The sequence below is a fragment of the Caretta caretta genome, chromosome 2, assembly GCF_965140235.1.
Source record: "Caretta caretta isolate rCarCar2 chromosome 2, rCarCar1.hap1, whole genome shotgun sequence".
Classification (NCBI taxonomy): Eukaryota; Metazoa; Chordata; order Testudines; family Cheloniidae; genus Caretta; species Caretta caretta.
In genome coordinates this window covers 156,585,992-156,606,127 of record NC_134207.1, presented here as the reverse complement: position 1 = coordinate 156,606,127, position 20,136 = coordinate 156,585,992, and the positions used below count along the sequence as shown (strand labels likewise).

At 42.1% G+C, this 20,136-nt stretch overlaps 1 protein-coding gene across 3 annotated transcripts in view; it reads left to right on the top strand.

The window, feature by feature from the left end:
• RECK (reversion inducing cysteine rich protein with kazal motifs) overlaps positions 1–20,136 on the top strand; it is a 139,001-nt gene that overhangs the window by 18,389 nt on the left and 100,476 nt on the right. For 2 of the 3 annotated variants that reach the window (XM_048839399.2, XM_048839398.2), the window contains exons 3-4: positions 3,094–3,168; positions 8,544–8,580. In XM_048839399.2, coding sequence (XP_048695356.2) covers positions 3,094–3,168; positions 8,544–8,580 — 112 coding nt within the window. Of the gene's footprint in view, positions 1–3,093; positions 3,169–8,543; positions 8,581–20,136 lie in introns of those variants that run through there. The other variant, XM_075125512.1, reaches the window with a different exon arrangement.

Sequence of the window (20,136 nt, the reverse complement as noted above, 5' to 3'; positions counted from 1 at the left end):
AAATTTGACCAGAGTTTTACAGCCCACTTACTTATTACTGTGGGAGTCAGCCCCTCTTCCCCCCCAAAAAAATTATCAGACTTTGGCATCTGGTGCATCTACCTCTGAAAATATAGATCAAGTCCTTTCAAGTGGGTTTGAATATCTTTACGTGCACCCAGTTCCTGGATCTCTGATAGCTGTGGCAATGCATCAAAGGTCCAGATAACAGGGACCCCCAAAATTTACTCCAAAAGACAAGGATATAAAAAATTAATTTATTTTTCTGGAAAAATTACTTCTTGTCAAGCCTACAGATAAGCACTATAAATTACCAGGCACTTCTGTCAAAATATGATTATCTTAATTAGGACAGGGTATCAAAATTTGAGAAACTCCTTCAATAACATTAGGAGGAACTAAAGTCTGCTGTAGCTGAATTGGTAGTTCAAATATCTCTGCAGCATGATCAGTGGCCACCTCCATTGATGATCTGGGTTTCTTGGTACAATCTTCAGGAATATCAGAGGAGGTCAAGACAACACTTGAAGACCTCCCATTTGAAGGTTGTGAGCTCTTGTATACAAGAACTGATGAAGCCCTCTAGTCTCTGAAAGATTTGAGAAACATTCCCCATCCCTTGAAAGTTTACCTGCTAGCCCATAGGAGAAAGCAAGCCAGATCACAAAGCTCCTCTAGATAAAGACCCTCCACCTATTACTATAATCCAGACATATATATAATTGGAGCTGCTGAGGAAGAACCACAGAGGATAAATAACCATTCTTTCTTCAAATATTGTACACATGTATTCTGGTGACTACCAAGCAGTGATCCCAATCAGGAGGTAGGTGCTAAAGAAGTCCTATTTAAATTATGATTTCAGGACAGTCTGTGCCAAAGCAGGCATCAGATCTTGAGGCTTCAGCTAAGAAACAGTGCTGGGGAAAAGTTTGTACTGATCCCAACTTAGCTGCCCTGCGAATTTCTGAAATTGGTATGCTTCTGAGAGAAGCTACATGAGACTTGGTGGAGTAGGCTCTAAGCCACATGGGTGGATCTAATCTAGCTAACTCCTTGCATGATATAATGTAATTTAGATACTCTGTTAAATAGTCTTTGGATGGATATTGCCTGACCTTTCTCTCGTTACAAATTCAGCAAGCAGCCTGGGGTTTTGCTCTCTCAAAGTAATATGGAAAAGCCCTAATCACATCAAGGGTATGGAATTTGGCTGCCCCCAGGTTGGAGTGGGGTTTGTGAAATAAATATTTAAATGAAAATCTGGGAATAAGTTTAAGGATCCCTTTTGTCTTTAGGAACACCATTTAAGGTGGACCAGTCATGAGGGCCCGAATCTCCACTATCCTTCAAGCTGCTTTTATAGCTACTGAAAAAGTAATTTTCATAGATGGTATAGAGCAGTGATGGGCAACCTGCGGCTCATGTGTATAGAGGAAAAAATTGCTAGGGGCTTAAATGGATGTCCCGTTAACCACACTAACATGATATTTAGGTCCTGGGAGAGAGGGGGCTCCTAGACTGGGGGAAATGCATAAATAAGGCCCATGAGGAATCTAGCAACTGTAGAGTGGTAAAATGATTGTGGATGTAAGGATGATGAGCTGATGTTGCTGCTAAATGGGAGACACAGGGTTTGAGGGTAGGAAGGGAATGAAGCTGAATGTGGTGCCCCACGTTAATAATCTCCAAGACTGAGTGGCCTGAGATAATTTGCTTCCAGGCCTTCCAAAAATAAAAAGGTGATTGCCAAAAGGGATGGCAGGGGAGGGGGAAGGAAGGTATTCTCCAAGGGCTCAGTTTTCAACAAGGACAAACTGCTGCCATGAGGTGGACGTGGGGTGTGCAGTAGCAGAGGGCCTTCTCTGTTGGAACTTCTGTTTCTTCGATATGTTGTCCACATGGATTCCATAACCCACCTTCCTTCCCCACAATTATGGGGTTCTGTACTACCAGGATTCTGTATTGGCAAAGGAACTGAGAGTCAGTTGGGCCAGCTCCACACTTTGTCTTAGGGTGAAGAGGCATGAGGGCATCCAGGGTATAGGAATGGCCCTAATGCACACTGCTTGCCAAAAGAATCGAATCTCTGGGCACTTGCACACAGAGTGGGATCCATATGGACAACATGTCTTGAAGAACCACAGTCACTGTAAGATAAGTAACTTGTCTGACGATATCATTTGCCTTGATTCCTTCTCACCTTGCAACTGTCATGGTTGGGGGAAATGGGAGTAATATTTTTAGTGACAACCTCCCTCCCCCCCCAGGATGAAACTGTCATAAATATTCATTGGGCATCTGTTACATATATAATTTGGGAAGCTGTCCATTTTCTGCTCAATAACTTGGGGAGCTCTCTACTTTCCAGTCACCAAGGAGCTGAAATTGGTTGTTCTAAAGGGCACTGAGGCACTGGCAGTTGGTTTTAGAATGAGACTGGCTTGCCTATGCTTCCGAGGGCCAAAAAATCTTTGAAGGCTACATGAATTTCAGGCACTCCTTACCAAAGGGTAGGAATCCAGTCAAATGATACATTTAGAGAAGTGGAACTGCAGTAAAGTAATTCCTTGTTTTCAGTCACAAGTTAGCTGGAGTGTATTTATAAAATGTCTTGTAGCGAGGAAGCATGAAATTAGGTCCTAGCAGCTTTGTTTCTCTCAGAGTCCCCAAAGATCTCCATATTATAACTTTTGCTACAGTCTAACCTGTGGTTTTTACTATCAATCTCATGCTGTTGAATGGACTAAGAGTTCCTGATTAGGAGAATATATATTCCATTTTTAGAAACAAGAAGAAAATTTATTTCCCTCTCCAAAAACAAGTGCTGTATGTCTGAAAGATTGTCCAGTAAACTCAAATTATAAGTAAACTTTCTTTATATATGAATGTGTTATGTACGTTTCTACACAAATTTACTGGTAATGAAAGTTATCACAAAAACTTACTAATTAAATAAAACCAAACTGTGAATTTAGGAAAACAAAATTTAAAAAAGAAGTCAAATGAGCTTGAATGTATACTTATACTTTTTTTTCCTGATTAGTTCTGATATTTTAAAAATGTGTTATCTTCTGATCTTCTTTGTAACAGATTTTATCCTCTAAAAGTGATTCCCGTTTGAAACATTTGCTGCAGCGGGCACCAGAATATTGCCCAGAGTCAATGGTAAGCCTTGACTGTTTTTGATAAAACTGCTGAATCAGTATTGACAATTTTAAACATTCAAAAGCCATGAGTGAAGTCTCAAAAATCATGAAATTTGGCTTAAAAATTGAAATTTAAATATAATAAATTTTGGGTTCATTTTATTTGGGTTTTGATCCTTTAGGGTTTGTTTTCAAGCTTTTCCTCCCAAAGTGTGAGGTCTAGAAAACTTTTTAAAATGAAAGATGAGATTGTCATTTAATCACTTGACTCTGGGAGCTAGGTTTTTAAGAAAAGACCTAATATTGCAAGACTTATGATGCAATCAGAGAGTTGACAATCTTGCTAAATGTCCTGGGTTCATGGAAGTTACGAGAGATAGTGAAGGTTAAGATCTGCCTTATGTTGAGGGTAGATTTGTATATGCTGGGCCAGATGGTCTGGTGCAATGTGGCTGCTATTACTCTCCTTGGAATTGTTGGCAGCCAGCATAATTTAGAGCAGCCTTCAGGTTATTTTAATTTTCACTAGGGGAAAAGCCTGGCACACAGCCTGTCCAGCATTGGGATAGTGCAAAGGTAAACTCTATAGCTGTTCTAACTGCTCCTCAGTCATAGCTGAGAATCTGGAGCAATCTTTTTATTGGTTAAGTAAAATTATGGATATCTGAATGAGCTATCTAAAAGTTCTCCAGTTAATTACTAGAAAATTATAGAGTGGATTGTATCTAACTGCTGGTTCAGTTATATTACTATAAAATAATGATTAAATAATATTCAGATAAATGAATCCAAAAGCCCTTCTGCCTTAGAAAAGCAACAGTTTTGCTTGAAAATTCCAATACAAAATTCTAATTTTCTTTCTTTACTGATCAGTTTTTATTACTTTATATAGTGTCAGCAATGTGCTAGGCTTTTGATAGACTAGTGAAGACCAAGTCCTTGCCCAAAAGAGTTTGCTGTCTAAATGTACAGTGTATAGGCCTAGTTATTCTTTAGTTCTAATGTTCCATGGATCACTTTGTTACAGTGCTCCCTCTCATGGACTGCCTCCCCTCCCAATCCACAAAGGCATGATTTTAAACGTTTTATTTTTGTGGATCATCAGTTAAGTCTTTCAGATCAGTAGTGGTCCACAGATCAGTGGTGGTCCACAGATCACTGTTTGAAAACTGATGGTGTAAGTCAGTGGTGGGCAACCTGTGGTCCAAACGTGGCCCATCAGGGTAATCCGTTGGCAGCCTGTGAGACAGTTTGTTTACATTGACCATCCATAGGCATGGCTGCACGCAACTCCCAGGGGCTGTGGTTCGCTGTTCCTGGCCAGATTGCAAGTTGGTGATAGCGCTGTGTTGATAACTTTGCTTTTTATTTTAAATTTAGTTATGTTACAGAGTTAATGCTTCTCAGAGTTGGCAACTAGGGTATATTGATGTCATGGAAGAAAGTGTTTTCAAGAGTGATATAGAGTCAGGGATGGGGAGTTTCTATGTTTTGGGGACAACTGAATGAAAAAAGGGAGGGTCTCTAGCAATTTTTGGGGCAAATGTGGGAGGGAAGTACTGAATGGAATATACTTTCATGAAATAGTAATCGTTTAAAAGTGTGATTGTGCTCCACAACCGTGTATTTCATATCTTTAATTGTGCTTTGATAAAGAGAAAGCAATCTAGGTATCTTTCTGTTTAAAAAGTTTAACAGTTTTAGTTTAACTCCATGCTTATTATTTTCAGACATTGCCTTCCACACCCCCCGCCGTTTTTTTTATTTGCTATCAAATTTTCATGAGTACTCTGTTGATAATATTAGACAAAAGACATACAAAATGTGTTCCAGTATAGCCTTCTGCTTGCTGGAACATGAATATATGAAATTTCCTCTCCAAATCTCTCAGATGGTAGGATAGAGGAGGCATTCTAGCAACTCATTAGAGAATGTGGAATGCAGACACTGGCAGACTGGGAGGCCACTTGGAATACCTTAGAGAATTGGGTTCAATGCAGTAGTCACAAACAGTGCAGTAATCACAATAAACTCAGTTATCTTTTAGGGAAAGAAAGGGAAATACCTTTCATCAGTGATCTGGTGACTAGTAGCAGTGCCAGAAGCCAGCTTTTTCCCCTAATGGCAGCAATATCTCCTTTTGCTGGCTTCTAGTCTGCTTTGATTTAGAGAGGGAGGCTGATGATGGAGGAGGGCTGAGTAGAGGGAATTGATCTTGACTATGTTAGCAAGGTGATAAGTGCTTCTTATATACCTGTGTAAGTACTGTATTAAAAAAGAAACATCACAAAGAGTTTGTTCCTGCCAGAATTGGCTATTGTTTCACTGCTGGTGAGTAGTACTTTTTTACATATCTTTTGAGAGGCACATGTTCAGCATTCCTTCACTTGTAGGCACTTAAAATTTTTATCTCTTCATTGTTTATCCCAGCATCCTGACCTGCTAGCATATACACCTCTGCTTCTATGGAATCTTCCTTTGATGCCGTAATACTCAGTTGATATGATGTATTACAGAAATGGTCAATTTTTTTCTAGTGTTTGCTTAAAAAGCACTAAATGCAGTGACTTCGTGCTAATGTTAATGAAATCATTTAAGGGTGACCATTATGTACTTAATTATCCCATTTAGTGAACTGTAATATTACCATTTTGTTTAAAGAAACCCTGTTCAGAGGACTCCAAATCTGAGCCCTTGAGCTTGTAGCACACAGTATGTGAAAATTCCCATAGCTTTCAATTTTTTTACCTTCTGAAATACTATGGAGCTCCACCACAATACTTCAGTCTCCACTTAAAGTTTTAGTGTAGTTTTCTCTCCAACCACAGGCAGCCACAACCATCTTGGTGAAACTGTGCTGAGGTCCAAAATGCAAGATGAGCAATATTCAGTCTTGGATATGTGAGATTTTCAAGGTGTGTTGTCTCAAGAGCCACTAGCGGGTAGGTATGGGATATTTATCTACCTCAGTGATACCCTCAGTTATTTCATAGTCTGATCTGAGCTTGGATCGCATTCAGAGGAAGACTTGGATCCAACTGTTTGTTTGGACCCTCAACCTCAATGCCATTCTTTTGGGTTCTCATGAATACATGTATCCCATAACTATGACTGTACTGGACTAGACAAATTGACAGGAGTGGCAAGTGCCTCCCTGGGTGCTTTGTCCATACCAGTCAACTCCAAGTTTTCCGTATCAGCCTCCTTCGAGAGCTACAATCTCGGTTCCACATTGAAGCAGGGATGTTTCCACTGATCCAAGACACTCAGATCCTATGCCAATGAATCCAGTACCAAGAGTTAGTCCCTACACTGATCCAAGACATCTTATATGCCAAGGAAGATAATGCATCTTCACAAATCCATATTGTGCATCAGGACCAGGAACCTGCAGGCAACTCCTCTCTAGATGAAAATGGTGGCATAGCCTCAGGTACCTCACCTCCTGAGGATGCTATTCAATTCAGAGAGTTGGTCAGCAGAAGGTTTCTACTTCAAAATTGCCTTCTGTTTCACTGAAGGAAACTCATCCTCTTTCTGTCATCCTGGGGAATACCTCTACAAAGTTTTTCTGCTTCTTCTGAAGGGTTTCTGTCAACGAAATGCAAAAAAAGCAGGTAAGTTTTATCAGATTCTGTATGAAGGGTTTTCTTGTTTCCATGTACATCTTTCCCCTAATTCTCTGTTGGTGGCTGCAGTGACGTAGCGATAAGAATGGAATATTTATATTCTTCTCCCAATGACAGAGATGGGGGGGGGGAATAGATTCCGGGGGAAACTATTCTTTTCATCTTCTTTAAACCTGAGGGTAGCTAACTACCTAGCTGTCATGGTGAGGTACCAGTTTCACCTGTGGGACAAGATTTCAATCTTTACCAAGAATATTCTTGAGTGCTGCAGACTGACTTATGCCCTTATTAAGGAGGGTCAGAATGTTTCTAGGCACGTGCTGTGTGTGTCCTTTGAGATCTCTGGTGCATATTCAAGACTGATAGCTGCAGTGATATACTCCTTCTCTCTTCCTCGTGAAACAAAGATGAAGATTGAAGACCTTCTATTTGAAGGTGATCGACTTTTTAGTTGTAAAATGGATGAAGTATTAGAGAAAATGAGACACAAGATTAACTGATGGATCTCTGGGTCTCTTGCACCTTTCAAGAGAATAATTCCTGTGCCTGCATTTGATATCTAAAGACAATATTATCCAAATTATTCTTCATCTTTGTATGTTAACAGAGGGAGGCAACGCTATCAGCAGCAACAACAATCCTTTGCTTCTCAGCAGCAATATAAAAGACGTCCCTGTAAATCCAAGAAGAGAGAAAAGAATTCATCCTCCATTACTACCTTACCTTCTGTTAATCCGCAGGTGTGACATGAAGTTTGAGAGTAGCAAACCAACCTTGAATTCGGTTCCCCTAATATCTGGAGACTGTTTATGCCATTTTTACAGCGAGTGGCAAAAGGTCACCTTGAACAGATGGGTCTTGGATGGTATAAAAGACAAATATACTTATCCAATACAAAATAGATTATTGTAACCTACATGGAAAGGATTAAGGGTGAGAGCTTAAAGGATAAAGTAATAGGAACTTTGGGGAAAAGTTTAGAAACCATCTTGAGTTGAGGATATATGATAGAATCCTTCTCTCTTTCTCACCCACCAAAACCCCCCCAAACAAACAAAACACAGCCCGGGCAGCCATAAGTCTGACAATTCCGAACTTTCAACTACTTGACTTTGCATCTTAAATATCTTCCTTTTAATGTTACTCTTTACATGTAATTCCTTAGTTTTTTTTTTCTTTAAAGGAAAGAGGTAAAACAAATAACTTTATGTACAACTGTAACCCCCATGATACATCATCTTGGTTTGAATTCTGAACTTTTTAGCACTATGACACTTTCAGCCCACTTTTTCCAAGTGGTAGTACTGCTTGCTATATTCCACAGCGGGAAATATGCAGAGGGTACCTTGAAGGAGAAAGGGAAGTTACTTACAGTAACTGTTTGACAGAGTTGTCTACTACATGCACACTTTTACATCTTCCAGGATGTAGAAACACCCATAGCTTTCAGTTTTTGCCATTGTCTAAAGTATGTTCTGCATCTGCAAAAAAGAAACCCCCAAAATCTCATTTTTAATTAAAATACAGTAGAGTGAGAGGAGTCCTTTTAGGTCCCATCATCCTTTTCTTGACAATAAACACCTGATGACATTTGTCTCTGATTTTTGTGGTTTTTTTGAGAAGGAGGCAGAGTTCTTCCATGAGATCAATTATCTTACAGAGGTATTGACACTTTTTTGTATCAGTGCTAAATCATCTACTATATTTAAAAGCTTTTAATCTATCATAAATAAATACTTTTGTTTAATTGCATTTTATTTTTCAGGGAGAAGTTTGGGGTTGTATAAACTCTTCTTTGCCAGGTAAGAACTATTAGAATATTCTCATTTATATTTTGCCTTTGCTGATAAAAGGCTTAATTTAACAACAGATCTGTCTAGTTTCCATATTGTACATGTTTCAAAATAGTTTTGCTTTGATAAGGCTTCCACATAAGCCAGAAATGTATGTTTGTTTGTTTCATTTACCCCAAATTGTGGTGCTTTGACTTTGTCAAAATTGGAAAGCAAATAAATTTTTTTTCTTACCATTTTTTCTCATGTAGAAAATAAGTTAAGTGAATAAGTTTTATTACATTGATGTTTACTCAAATATCTCTTATCCGTTTCTTGTATATGTTGAAGAAAAAGGTCAAGGGTTGGGAATTCATCCTTAAAAGTATTGAAAAGCCTTGAGCCAGCACTCCTTTGCCTTTTTAAAAGATTCTAGATGTCCTGTGATTGCCTATTTCCCCCCCAAATACTGTCCCCCTTCTAGACCTTAACTTCCAATTTTTTAATTACAAATTTATACCACTCTTATTCAGTCTAGAATATGGGGGTGGGATTTATGATGTCGTACTGAGATTCAGTAGTAGCTGTTTCATTAAAGATAGTTTGGCGCTCCAAGTCCCATCTTGTCTCTCCTAAATTATCTAATTTTGCTCTGCCTTGTCACAGAATAATCTCAGTAACACTCTCCTGTTCCTTTTGGACAAAGAAACTTGGAGTAAAATTAGCATACCATAGCTGAAAAAGTGAAAAAACAGGAGAAAAAAAAGACTATTAATTGTTCTTCTTACAGGCTGCTCAACCTGCCGCCAGTGAGCCTACCTGCTTTTCTTGTTCTCAGGAGTCAAACTGTCCATTCCAGTAGATTTAGAGGGTCTGAGGAATCTTGTAGGTTCTAGTCCTTGTTCTTCCACTAATTTATTATGTAACCTTGCTTGCACTACTTCGGCCCAAATTTTTAGTGGTGTTCAAGCTTAGTGGTGCTCAGCATTGCAATGCCTGTCTCATTTTCAAAAGTGATGAAGACGCTTAGCCTCGTTAGTGCCTGTACCACTTTTGAAAATGAGACTTTAAGCTCCTAAATCAGTTAGGTGTTGCAATGCTCAGTGCTGCAATGCCTAAATCCCTTTAAAAATCTGGGCGTTAGTCTGTGTCAGTTTTCCAGTCTGTAAAATGGGGATCTTGTGGGAGTATTTTGTAACTAATGCTTGGGAGGCAGTGTTGTCTAGTGGTTAGAACATAATTAGCTATCAGGAGATCTGGTTTTAGGCCCAATACAGCCACTGGCACATTGTAACCCTGGATAAGTAACTTAACTTTTCTGTGCTTCAGTTCATTCCATCTTTGACATGAGGATAACAACACTCACCTTAGCAAAGCACCTTGAAATCTTTGAATGAAATAGGAATATTTTGTATTTTCTCCAGAGACTGTGGCTAATGTTTCAACTGGGGATAATATCAAATCTCTCTTTCTAGAAAACCGACTTGTGCAGGGTTAACTGCAGATATTAGTCTCCCTGCTTAAGAGGACTTGTTTGAGTTACAGAATAGTTGACGGGCAGTGGTCTTTTTGAAAGAAAAGAATGCATACTGTTAGAACACAGGTTTGTAAAGAAAGTGCTACTGCTGTTTGGAAACTGGTGCTGAGCAGCTACTCTTCAATTGTTTGCCTTGATTTTTCTGAACTAATGCAAGGTTTCTGGGTTAGAATTCTAGTCCCCTCTTCTCCTGGGAGCAGAGAAATCTTTCTTTTGAGGCCGAACATATCACAGATGGTCTGTGTCACAATATAATCTTATCAGGGGAGGGAAGTCTTCTTCCTCTAGTATCCAGAACCTGGTGTCTAGATGGAGGACATCCCTCCACGTTAGACAGTTTGCTACTGTTCTCAAATGACAAACTTTTTGCAGCTGCTTTTAAGGATGTGCAGGTGACACAATTACCTTAGAGAGTCCATGATGTGATGGTTTGGTTTTTTTCAGTTTTCCCTCTCCATAACAAGGTGATGGACAAAATCAATATCCTAGGAGTTTCTTCCTGTGGTCTCAGAGGGAGGGCCTAGGTTACAGATGTGGTATGCAGTCTGTGGTTACTTTCATTTTCCCCGTATATCCTTTCCCAATAAGGCTAGGTGGAGAATGTCTTTCAGTCTTATCTTAAAATGCTGGCATTGCCAGCGTAATACATGAGGTTAACTCTTAAGTTTCTAAAGTAACTGACGCTCCTGCAGTCTGATAGTTGCCATTTCTGTCATTTGTTACAAAATATGGGGGGGGGGGGGGGGAATCTTAAAAGCATGTAATCTGCTGTCTCATTATTTATATTCTTAATTTTCTTCAAGCAAAACTTGACAAAGAAGGTCTGTACCCATCAGTGGAAAATTCTCTGTTCATCTGGTCTTGTCCAGCCTCAGGTTAGTCATAGTGTTTCCGCATCAAGCCTCTGCCTGGTTTGTGGTTCCTTTGCCAGTCTCCCTTTGAACCTATGACTTCCAATACCCTGAGACTGTTAATCTTTAAGGTTCTTTTACTACTTGCACTTGTTTCCCAACTGACATTTTAGTGAGTTGGCTACAGCAATCTCCTTCCACTCTGCTTTTTTTCAGATCTTGCATGCTACCCCTTGATTCCATCTTACCCAGAAAATAATTGTATCTAGCCTTTTTTCCCCTGCCCCTTTCATTGACAAGGAGTCCCTCTGATATACTCCTGACATTAGAGAAACTGTAGGATTTTTCTCTGGATATAAAAAGCACTCTTGTTCTTCTCTCATACAGCCTCCATTTCTGTAGAGGGGTTTTCCTCTGCTCTGCAATTGAATAGTCAGAATCAGATTTCTCAGCTGCAGGATGGGGCTTAGGATTTCCCTTTAGGAAACTGCTTCAACTCAGTTTGCTGCCTGGTAGCAGTAACGGGTTTCTAGACCACATGCTTTCCTAAATACAGAGCATAAGGAAAAAAATCCCACTGAATTTGATATTTTTGGCTCCAAATTTTTGTGCCTCTTCCTCCTTCAGAGAGGCCTAACTCCTTTTGATATTGCAGAAAGTTTTAGCCTATTCTGAGTCCTGTTCTTGCTCCACAGTATGCTGTAGCCTCTTCTTCCCCTGTGTCATTATCAGCCCATCAAGATGGTGAAGGAGAAAAGGTGCTTGCTGTGATCATTTGGGAAGGTATAATTAACCAGGTGGCTCCAGCAGCTCTGTGGATCCCAACTCTGTGAGGGCCCTAAGTTCCTCCTGCATCAGGAAAAACAATAGGGCCACCCTCTCCATGGGATCTACCACTTGTAACCCCTACCTCAGACTCCACTGCTCTGATCCTGGGGTGTCTATCTTAGCTGCCAATGCTCACCCCCCCCACCCTCCCCTTGGGATTAGTGCTTTTCTTTAGTAGTACCACTCATCTGCAGGAGTGGCTCCTATTAGTCAATACTGCATTTCCAGCTTCCTCTTTTGGCTTTTCCAGCCACACCTCTGCTCTCCTTAAACAGACCATATTCTCAAGCCAGGCCTGCTGAGGTGGAATTGGGTCATTATTTTCCCAGTTGAACAGCTGACCTTGAGAAGATTGGTGCCTGAACTATCTCTGGGAGTATCTCTCTGAGTACTTCCACTCAGGGCATATTTTTATACTACACCTAAAATGAATAAACAACTTCAGTGAGGAGAGGAATCCCACTAAACCGAAGGCCAAAATACGCCCTCACCAAAGATCAGTTCCAGTGAGAAGCCATAAGGAAGACAAAAAGTAGGACGATTCAAGCCAGGAGCTATGAGTTGCCAGCTCTTCATGGCCCCTCATTCCAGATCAAATCAGTCAAATTTAAGAGTAAGGAAGAAGCTGCTAAAGGATCTCAGTCTCTCTTCACAAGGGAGAACTAAAGTACATGTAATAAAAAAGATGGTAAAGGCAAATTCTCCTACTTCCTCATTGGGAGGAGAGAAGGGTGAGCTCTGTTAACAATTCTGAAGAAGAGTAAGGGATCCAGGAAAAGCTCTTTCTCCTGGACTGATTTGAGTTTGAGTACATCAGTGCTGACTACCTTAGATATTAATAAAGAACCTTCTAGATGCCTCAGAGGAAGGTGAGGGAAAAAGCAAAACAAATAAAATCCACTTTCCTTCTGCTTCCAAGAGAACTTTTTAACTCTCTCCATCTGACTGGAGAACATTGTCAAGTCACAGTGAGAGCAAACAAATATTAGACTCTGAAGGCAGCTAAACAAAATCTATGTATTGTCTAAATCAAAATCTGACTGCATCACAACTCATGGACAACAGGATAGAGTCTGTTTTATGGTGCAACTAAAGGCAGCTTCTATTACTCTGATATCAGTCTGGATAGTCTCCCTTTAAGAAGACTTAACCCATCAGGCCGAAGGTATAAAATTGACTCTTCATAAGATCTCCCTGGCAGCGACCTTGTCCCAGATGCATACTGGGACTCCTTCAGATTTGCAGGTAGGCTGTGGCTTTCAGTACTGTAGCAAGATAATTCTTTCCGGAAGTAGAAGGCAAACATCCAAGCTGAACATTTGATAGCTTCATCAGAATAAGCTTTTAAGAGAAGCTATGGGCAAAAGCAGTCCTTGCAGCCAAAGGCAATATCAAAGAGACGCTTCCTTCAACTACAAACAGATGAAGAAATATAAGAGATCTTTCAGAAGCAGGCTGTCTTTTTATGGCTTCTTTTCATCTAGATCATGCAGATGTGATTCAAAATTTTTCAAGGGATGCTGAAGTAGAGTTGCAGAGGAAAATCCAGACAACTTCTCTGGACAGCTTTCCACTAGCAACAAGAACATCTGAATCCTCTGCTTATCTGCCTGAGAAGATGCACGTTCTGGGATTTTTTGAGTGGGGGGAGTTATTTGCTTGTTAGCTCCAATAACCCACTTCCTCTTTGGACTGATGAAGATAGCCAGCAGGGGCTATGCCATACAATTTATCAAATAGCCCTGCAACTTTTCTGCTTCCACATACTGAATTCTAACACAGAACAGCCAAATAATAGAGAGAATTTCTCATCTAACCAACCATTAAAACTATTTAGTTAGCTCCCAGTCTGGACTGTTGCCAAGAACATAAGAAGAGACACACTGGGTCAGACCAATGGTCAGTCTAGCCCAGTATCCTGTCTTCTAACAGTGGCCAGTGCCAGATACGTTAGAGGGAATGAATAGAACAGTGTAGTTATCAAGTGATCTATTCCCTGCCGTCCAGTCCCAGCTTCTGGCTGTCAGAGTTTTAGGAACACCAAGAGCATGGGGTTGTGTCCCTGACCATCTTGGCTAATAGCCATTCCCCCCTACAAGGATGTTAAATGTAATTACATTATGGTCATGGTCGCTATTACTGATCAGCTCAGATATATTCACCTCTTGGTCCAGGTTCTGTGTTTTACTTAAGACTAAATCAAGAATTGCCTCTCCCGTTGTGGGTTCCAGGACTAGCTGCTCCAAGAAGGTGCCAGTTGTGTCTAGAAGATTTATTTCTGCATCCTGTCCTGAGGTGACGTGTACCCAGTCAGGAATAGTTAAAATCCCCCATTATTATTATAGTTGTTTGTTTTTGTAGCCTCTGATCTCCTTCAGCATTTCAGTTGCCATCACCATCTTGGTCAGGTGGTCAGTAGTGTATTGCTATAGTAGTATATTACTATTCTCCTGGGAGAGTTCTGTGCCAAAAAATTAAAAATTCTGCAAAATTCTGCATATTTTATTTGTCAAAATAACATAATACAATCATGCCAGTTTCACTTATTTTTATAATTTATTTCAAAATACCTGTCAGCAAGTATGTCTGTAACAATGCAGACCAAAAAAAAAGATTCAGTAATTTTTTTTTTTTTTTTTTTTTTAGAAATAGATTCTTTACTAGGCAAATTAATACAGAACTTTGAGTAATTTAAACTACAATACAGAAACCTATTTCCTGCATCCCTCAGAAGCAGTGCAAAGGCTTGGGGGAGGCAGGAGTAATGGAGAAGCTGAGGAAGAGGGAAAGACCCTGGGAGTGACCCTGGAGGGTTGTTGGGTATGGGTGGGAGGAGTATGGTACAGGGCTTTTTTGGGGTGTGTGTGTATGCGGGGGGGGATTGATTGTTCGGGAGTTGGGGAGCCTCCCTAATGCAGACTCTGGCTGTGACCCTTAGCCTCTCTCTCATAAGTCAGGCACATATGCCCCTGTCTCTGTTCGTCCCTGCACCCCCCACATCCCTTGTGTGGCCCTGCAGCTCCCCTCCCATTCAACCTCTGGCTCAAAGCTGTCACCTCACTAGCACCTGAGCCTGTGCCCCAGTCTGTCCTCCCTAGCCCTTCTGAACCCCAGTCTGTGACCCTCCAGCAACCCTTTGTGCCCCATGCCTCTTCACCTGGGCCCGCTGTGAGTAATGTGGCCTCTCCCCTTTCCTCGCTGATGGCTGGCTGCCCTCTCTTCTGGTGCCACAGCAGCCCCTGCATATGTAATTCCAGCACCTCTCAATAGAATCTACATTCTGTGGAGGAAAAAAAAAATCTACAGTGGACACAGAGGTGTTGAAACAATTTGTGTAGTGGGGGTGTTAAAGGCAGAAACCATGTACACCTCTACCCCGATATAACGTGACCCGATATAACATGAGTTTGGATATAATGCGGTAAAGCATTGCTCCGCTTCCCGCTGCTGCCGGTGAGTGCAGTCAGGGGACAGGGAGCAGGGGGATTGGGTAGAGGGTGGAGTCCTGGGGGTGATTACGGACGGGAGGGTCTCTAGAGGGGGTGTCGGGTTCAAGGAGCAGGGGGGCCAAAGCAAGTTCGATATAATGCGGTTTCACCTATAACGCGGTAAGATTTTTTGGCTCCCGAGGACCATGTTATATCGGGGTAGAGGTGTATTTGAGTTGTTACTAATTCAAGCCAGGGGTTTGTGGTATCACCCCTAGTTCCAGCACCTATGGGGGGACATAAAGTCTGCGCATGCATAGTGGCACAGAATTCCCCCAGGAGGACAACGCTTACTATTAAATCATGGAATTTCTATCCATAGAGATTCTGTGGTACAGTTGGATTCATTTAAGATTTTTATTATATTCGAGTTTGTGCTTTCATTCACATAGTGCCACTCCCTCACCAGCATGACCCACTGAGTTATTCCTATATATTTTGTACCCTGATATTACCATGTCCCAGTGATTATTATTGTTTCACCAAGTTTCTGTGATACCTGTTGTATCAGTATCATTATTTAATTCCAGGCCTTCAAGTTCATCCATCTTAGTATTTAGACTTACAGCATTTGTGTACTAGCACTTATAAAATTTGTCAACATTGAGTTGTGTGCCTTCATGTGATGTAATTGAATAGACACTATTTTTTGTTTGACTGTTTCTCAACTTGATTGAATTCTGTCCTCGCCTCTTTACTAAGGTAGAGAGTATTCTTTTAATAAATTGTCTCCTGAGGGATGTCTCTAGCTGAACCGTGTACTTCTCTGCACCTGTCAACTTTCCTCCAGCCCTTCTTTTAAAAACTCCTCCACAACCTTTTTTATTTTACACGTCAACAATCTGGTTCCATTTTGGTTTAGATGAAGCCCATTCTTCCTGTACAGCAGTGGTCACCAACGGGTCAATCACGATCAACTGGTCGATCCTGGAGACTCTCCCAGTCGATCGTGATCTCTGCTGCTACAAGTCTGGTGGTGTAGCGGGGTTGCCGCTAAGGCAGACTCCCTGTCTGCCCCAGCCCTACGCCGCTCCCAGAAGCGGCCAGCACACTCCCGCAGCCCTGGCGGCGGGATGGCAAGGGTCTCAGCGTGCTCCTCCTTCCTGTAAGCACCATTCCCGCAGCTCCCATTGGCCAGGAACAGGAAACTGTGCCCAATGGGAGCTGCGGGGCCGGTGCATGCAGAGAAGGGCAGTGCGTGGAGTCATGTGCCACCCCCACAGGAGGTGAGCGGCATGAGGTTGGGGCAGGCAGGGCGCCTGCCTTAGCCCCGCTGTGCCACCGATTGAGAGCCGCCCGAGGTAAGTGTCGCTTGGCGGGAGCCTGCACCCCAGCCCTGAGCCCCCTCCCAACACCCCATGCCCCCTCCTGCACCCCAACACTCTGCCACAGCCCAGACCCCCCTCCTGCACCCAAACTCCCTCCCAGAGCTTACACCTTTCACCCCCTCCTGCATCCCAACCCCCTGGCCCAGGCTCAGCCCAGAGCCCTCACCCCATCCTGAACCCCAACTCCCTGCCCCAGCTCGGTGAAAGTGAGTGAAGGTGGGGGAGAGCGGGCGATGGAGAGAGGGGAGGATGGAGTGAGTGGGGTGGGGCTTCCGGGAAGAGGCGGGGTAGATCCTGGGTTGCACTTAAATTTAGAAGGTGATCTTGTGCGTACAGGATCTTACCAAAAGGTTCCTCAGTTCCTAATAAACGTAAATCCCTTTTCCCAACACCATTGTTTCATCCATTCATTAAGACCCTGCACCCCTGCTTGTCTAAATGGCCCTACACATGGAACTGGAAGCATTTCAAAGAATGCTACGATGGAGGTCCTGGACCTTAATCTCTTACCTATCAGCTCTAATTTGGCCTCCACGACCTCTCTCCTACCTTTCTCTATGTAATTGGTTCCTACATCTATCACGACCACCTCCCCCCCCCCCAGCACTGTACAAAAGGCTGTCTATATGTCTTTTGAGGCTCACAACCTTTGCACCCAGAAAGCAATTCACCATGTGGTTCTCCCAGTCATCACTAACCCAATTATCTATATTTCTAATCAAATCCCCCATTACTATTACCTGTCTCTTCCTAGTAACTGGGGTCCCCTCCCCTGGACGGGTAGCGACAGTGTGAGATGATACCATGATGTCATCTGGAAGGATCGTTTCCCTCTGCTCCAGCTTTATGTTCTCCTTCCCTGAGACTTTCATTCTCACCAACAGCACAAAGGTTGTCAGACTGGGAGTGGAACTGCTCTACTGTGTCCCTGGAAGTCTGTCTCCCTTAGCTCCTCCAGTTCAGTCTCAAGAGCCCGTATTCAGTCTCTGAGGGCCATGAGATGTTTGCACCAAATGAACACACATGCCACCTGCCTGCAAGGCAGGTTATCATACATGCTGCATTCAGTACACTAAACTGGATAGTCCCCAGTTTGTTGCTGGAATGCTGGCTGCATTATTTTTACTCTTCTGTGTTTTTTTGGGGGGGCGGTGATTGGCCTAAAATTTTAGTGTATGTTTGTTAGGTGTTTCTGCCTCTCACACACCCTCTCTAAACTCCTCTGTTTGCTGCTCCTGTTCGCTGACTTCTCTGATTAACAGTCAGCTCCTATACAAACTCTTTATATATTTTCAAAAGCAGCTAAGTCCCATTCACTCTCATCTACATGCTCAATGTTTCTGGGAGCATTCTGCATGACCAATTTTCATGAAATCCCTAGGGAAGCCCCTTGAGATTAAAAACCTGGATCTGTTACTTCAGGTAACAGTTATTTCATTGCCACTTGAATCACTATCTTCATTATCAATGTTTTATCTATCAGAGTAGCCTTTTTAATCGCCATCACTTGTCCAGATGGATTGTCTGAACTAGTTTCATTGTATGTGTAATCATAATACAGTAATTCCCCCCACTGATAAAAATGGTCCTTTGGTCTTTAGGAAGGTAACTAAAAAGTACACATGCAAACCAAGATAAAATCAGGTATTTAAATGAAGGTTTTCTATTGGCACATTTAAATTGTGATTAAAATCAGTTATTTAAATTGCTTTGACTTAAATCAATCCACTCTGCTTTTTAACTGCCTTTTAGTGTGATATAGCAGTTAGAAACAAGAAAGAGAACCAGCACCATGTAACTAGTCAGCTGTCCGTGGACCACTGGTCCAGAGACCATAGTTTAGGAACCATTTATGTAATGTATGTTCTTTTATACTACCCTAATCTCTACTATTTGAGCACCTCACAAAAAATATTAGAAGTACATGCTCCAAACTGCTGTGAACAGAAGTTACAACTCCATTAATGTGTGTTCAGATTGCCTTAGTCACAAAATCAGTTTGTGTGCCGTTGTAAGCATAACTCAATACAATTTTATTTAGATGTGGCAGCAGATCTAGCCCACGATCACCTGATCGTTTTGAGATACCCCTGAGAGAGGATCACATGCAATAAAACTTACACCATAGCAAGGCTCTTGTGGCATCTTTAACTTGGCATGTATCCGTAGCTGCTTTGTGTGTTCTACCTTGAACTTTAATATAGGATTACTTCATTGTTTTACCATAATGTGATCTAAGTGGCTCTACACCTGAAACACTCAAACTCCTTCTACTGCAAAATTTAGTTGCCTAATTACTCAGTTTTTCATGCCAGTGTAGTATACCCCTGCTGTTGTAAAAGTGGATTGATCTTAGTGTGGTCTGTGTGGCATAGCCAGTTCATTGCAACAGAGATTTCAGCCCCCTGGAAGTTTTGTTCTGATTGATCAGTAGTAAGGCTACGTTTTAGTCATGGGTGCTTTTAGTAAAACTCATGAACAGGTCACTGGCCATAAACAAAATTTCACGGCCCATGACCTGTCCATGACTTTTACTATATACTCCTGACTAAAACTTGGTGGGAATCGGGGGGCGACCTGGGGGACACCATTGGTGCTGGAAAGGTGGCCCAGGAGGTGCTGCAGATGCTCGGAAGGGGGGGCGGCCTGAGGGGGTGCCACAGGTGCTCCGGGGGAGGAGGGGGGGTTGACGGGGATGGGGTAGGTGCCCTACCTGGCTCCTGGGAAACAGCGACCTCCAGCTCCTAGCTCTACGTGCTGCCTCCGCTCCGCCCTGAGCTCCAGTTCTGTAGCTCCCATTGACTGGGAACCGCTGTGCCCCAGCCCCGAGTGCCCCCCCCAACTCCTACTGCTGGGAGTGCAGGGGCTGAGATTGCCCCAGCAGTGGCCAGTGCGCCTGGCTTGGAGGCTACCTGAGCTGCTCAGACAGCCCCCGTGCCAGGCACACTAGTTGCTACAGAAGTCACGAAGGTCACAGAAAGTCACAGAATCCATGACCTCTGTGACAAACACGGAGCTTTAATCAGTAGCCATTCATTTTGTCTTGCTGTTTAAATCTTACAGATTTCTTTTCTTTATCTCACTTTTTTCAATTGATATTTTTTAATGAAGTTTTCAGTGAAACTGTTGGTATCGTGGATTTATTCTTAAGATGACTGTTTCCATAGCTCCACATTCCTGAAGATTGTTCATGCAAAAATTCCGCAGAAACAGCTGCTATATAATATTAAATACTAAAATAGCATGTAGCAGGCAGCTAACCCTGTGATTAACTGTGAATGGGTGTTTATCCCGTGTGACTTTCCCATGAACTGGTTGTCTGACTAAATGAGAATCCATTTTATTTACTCTTACAGTTTTGAATTATGGCACACAATGTATGTCATACTTCCTTGATAAAATAATTGGTCTATATTGGTGAAATGTGTCTTTTTAATAGCTCTAGATATTCAGTACAGACTATTAGAGTGTGGCGGGGGCTTCCATGCAGATGGATCTTAAAGCAATCAACATCCCTACACATGTTGTGTGAAATGGCGAGTGAGGGAACTAAG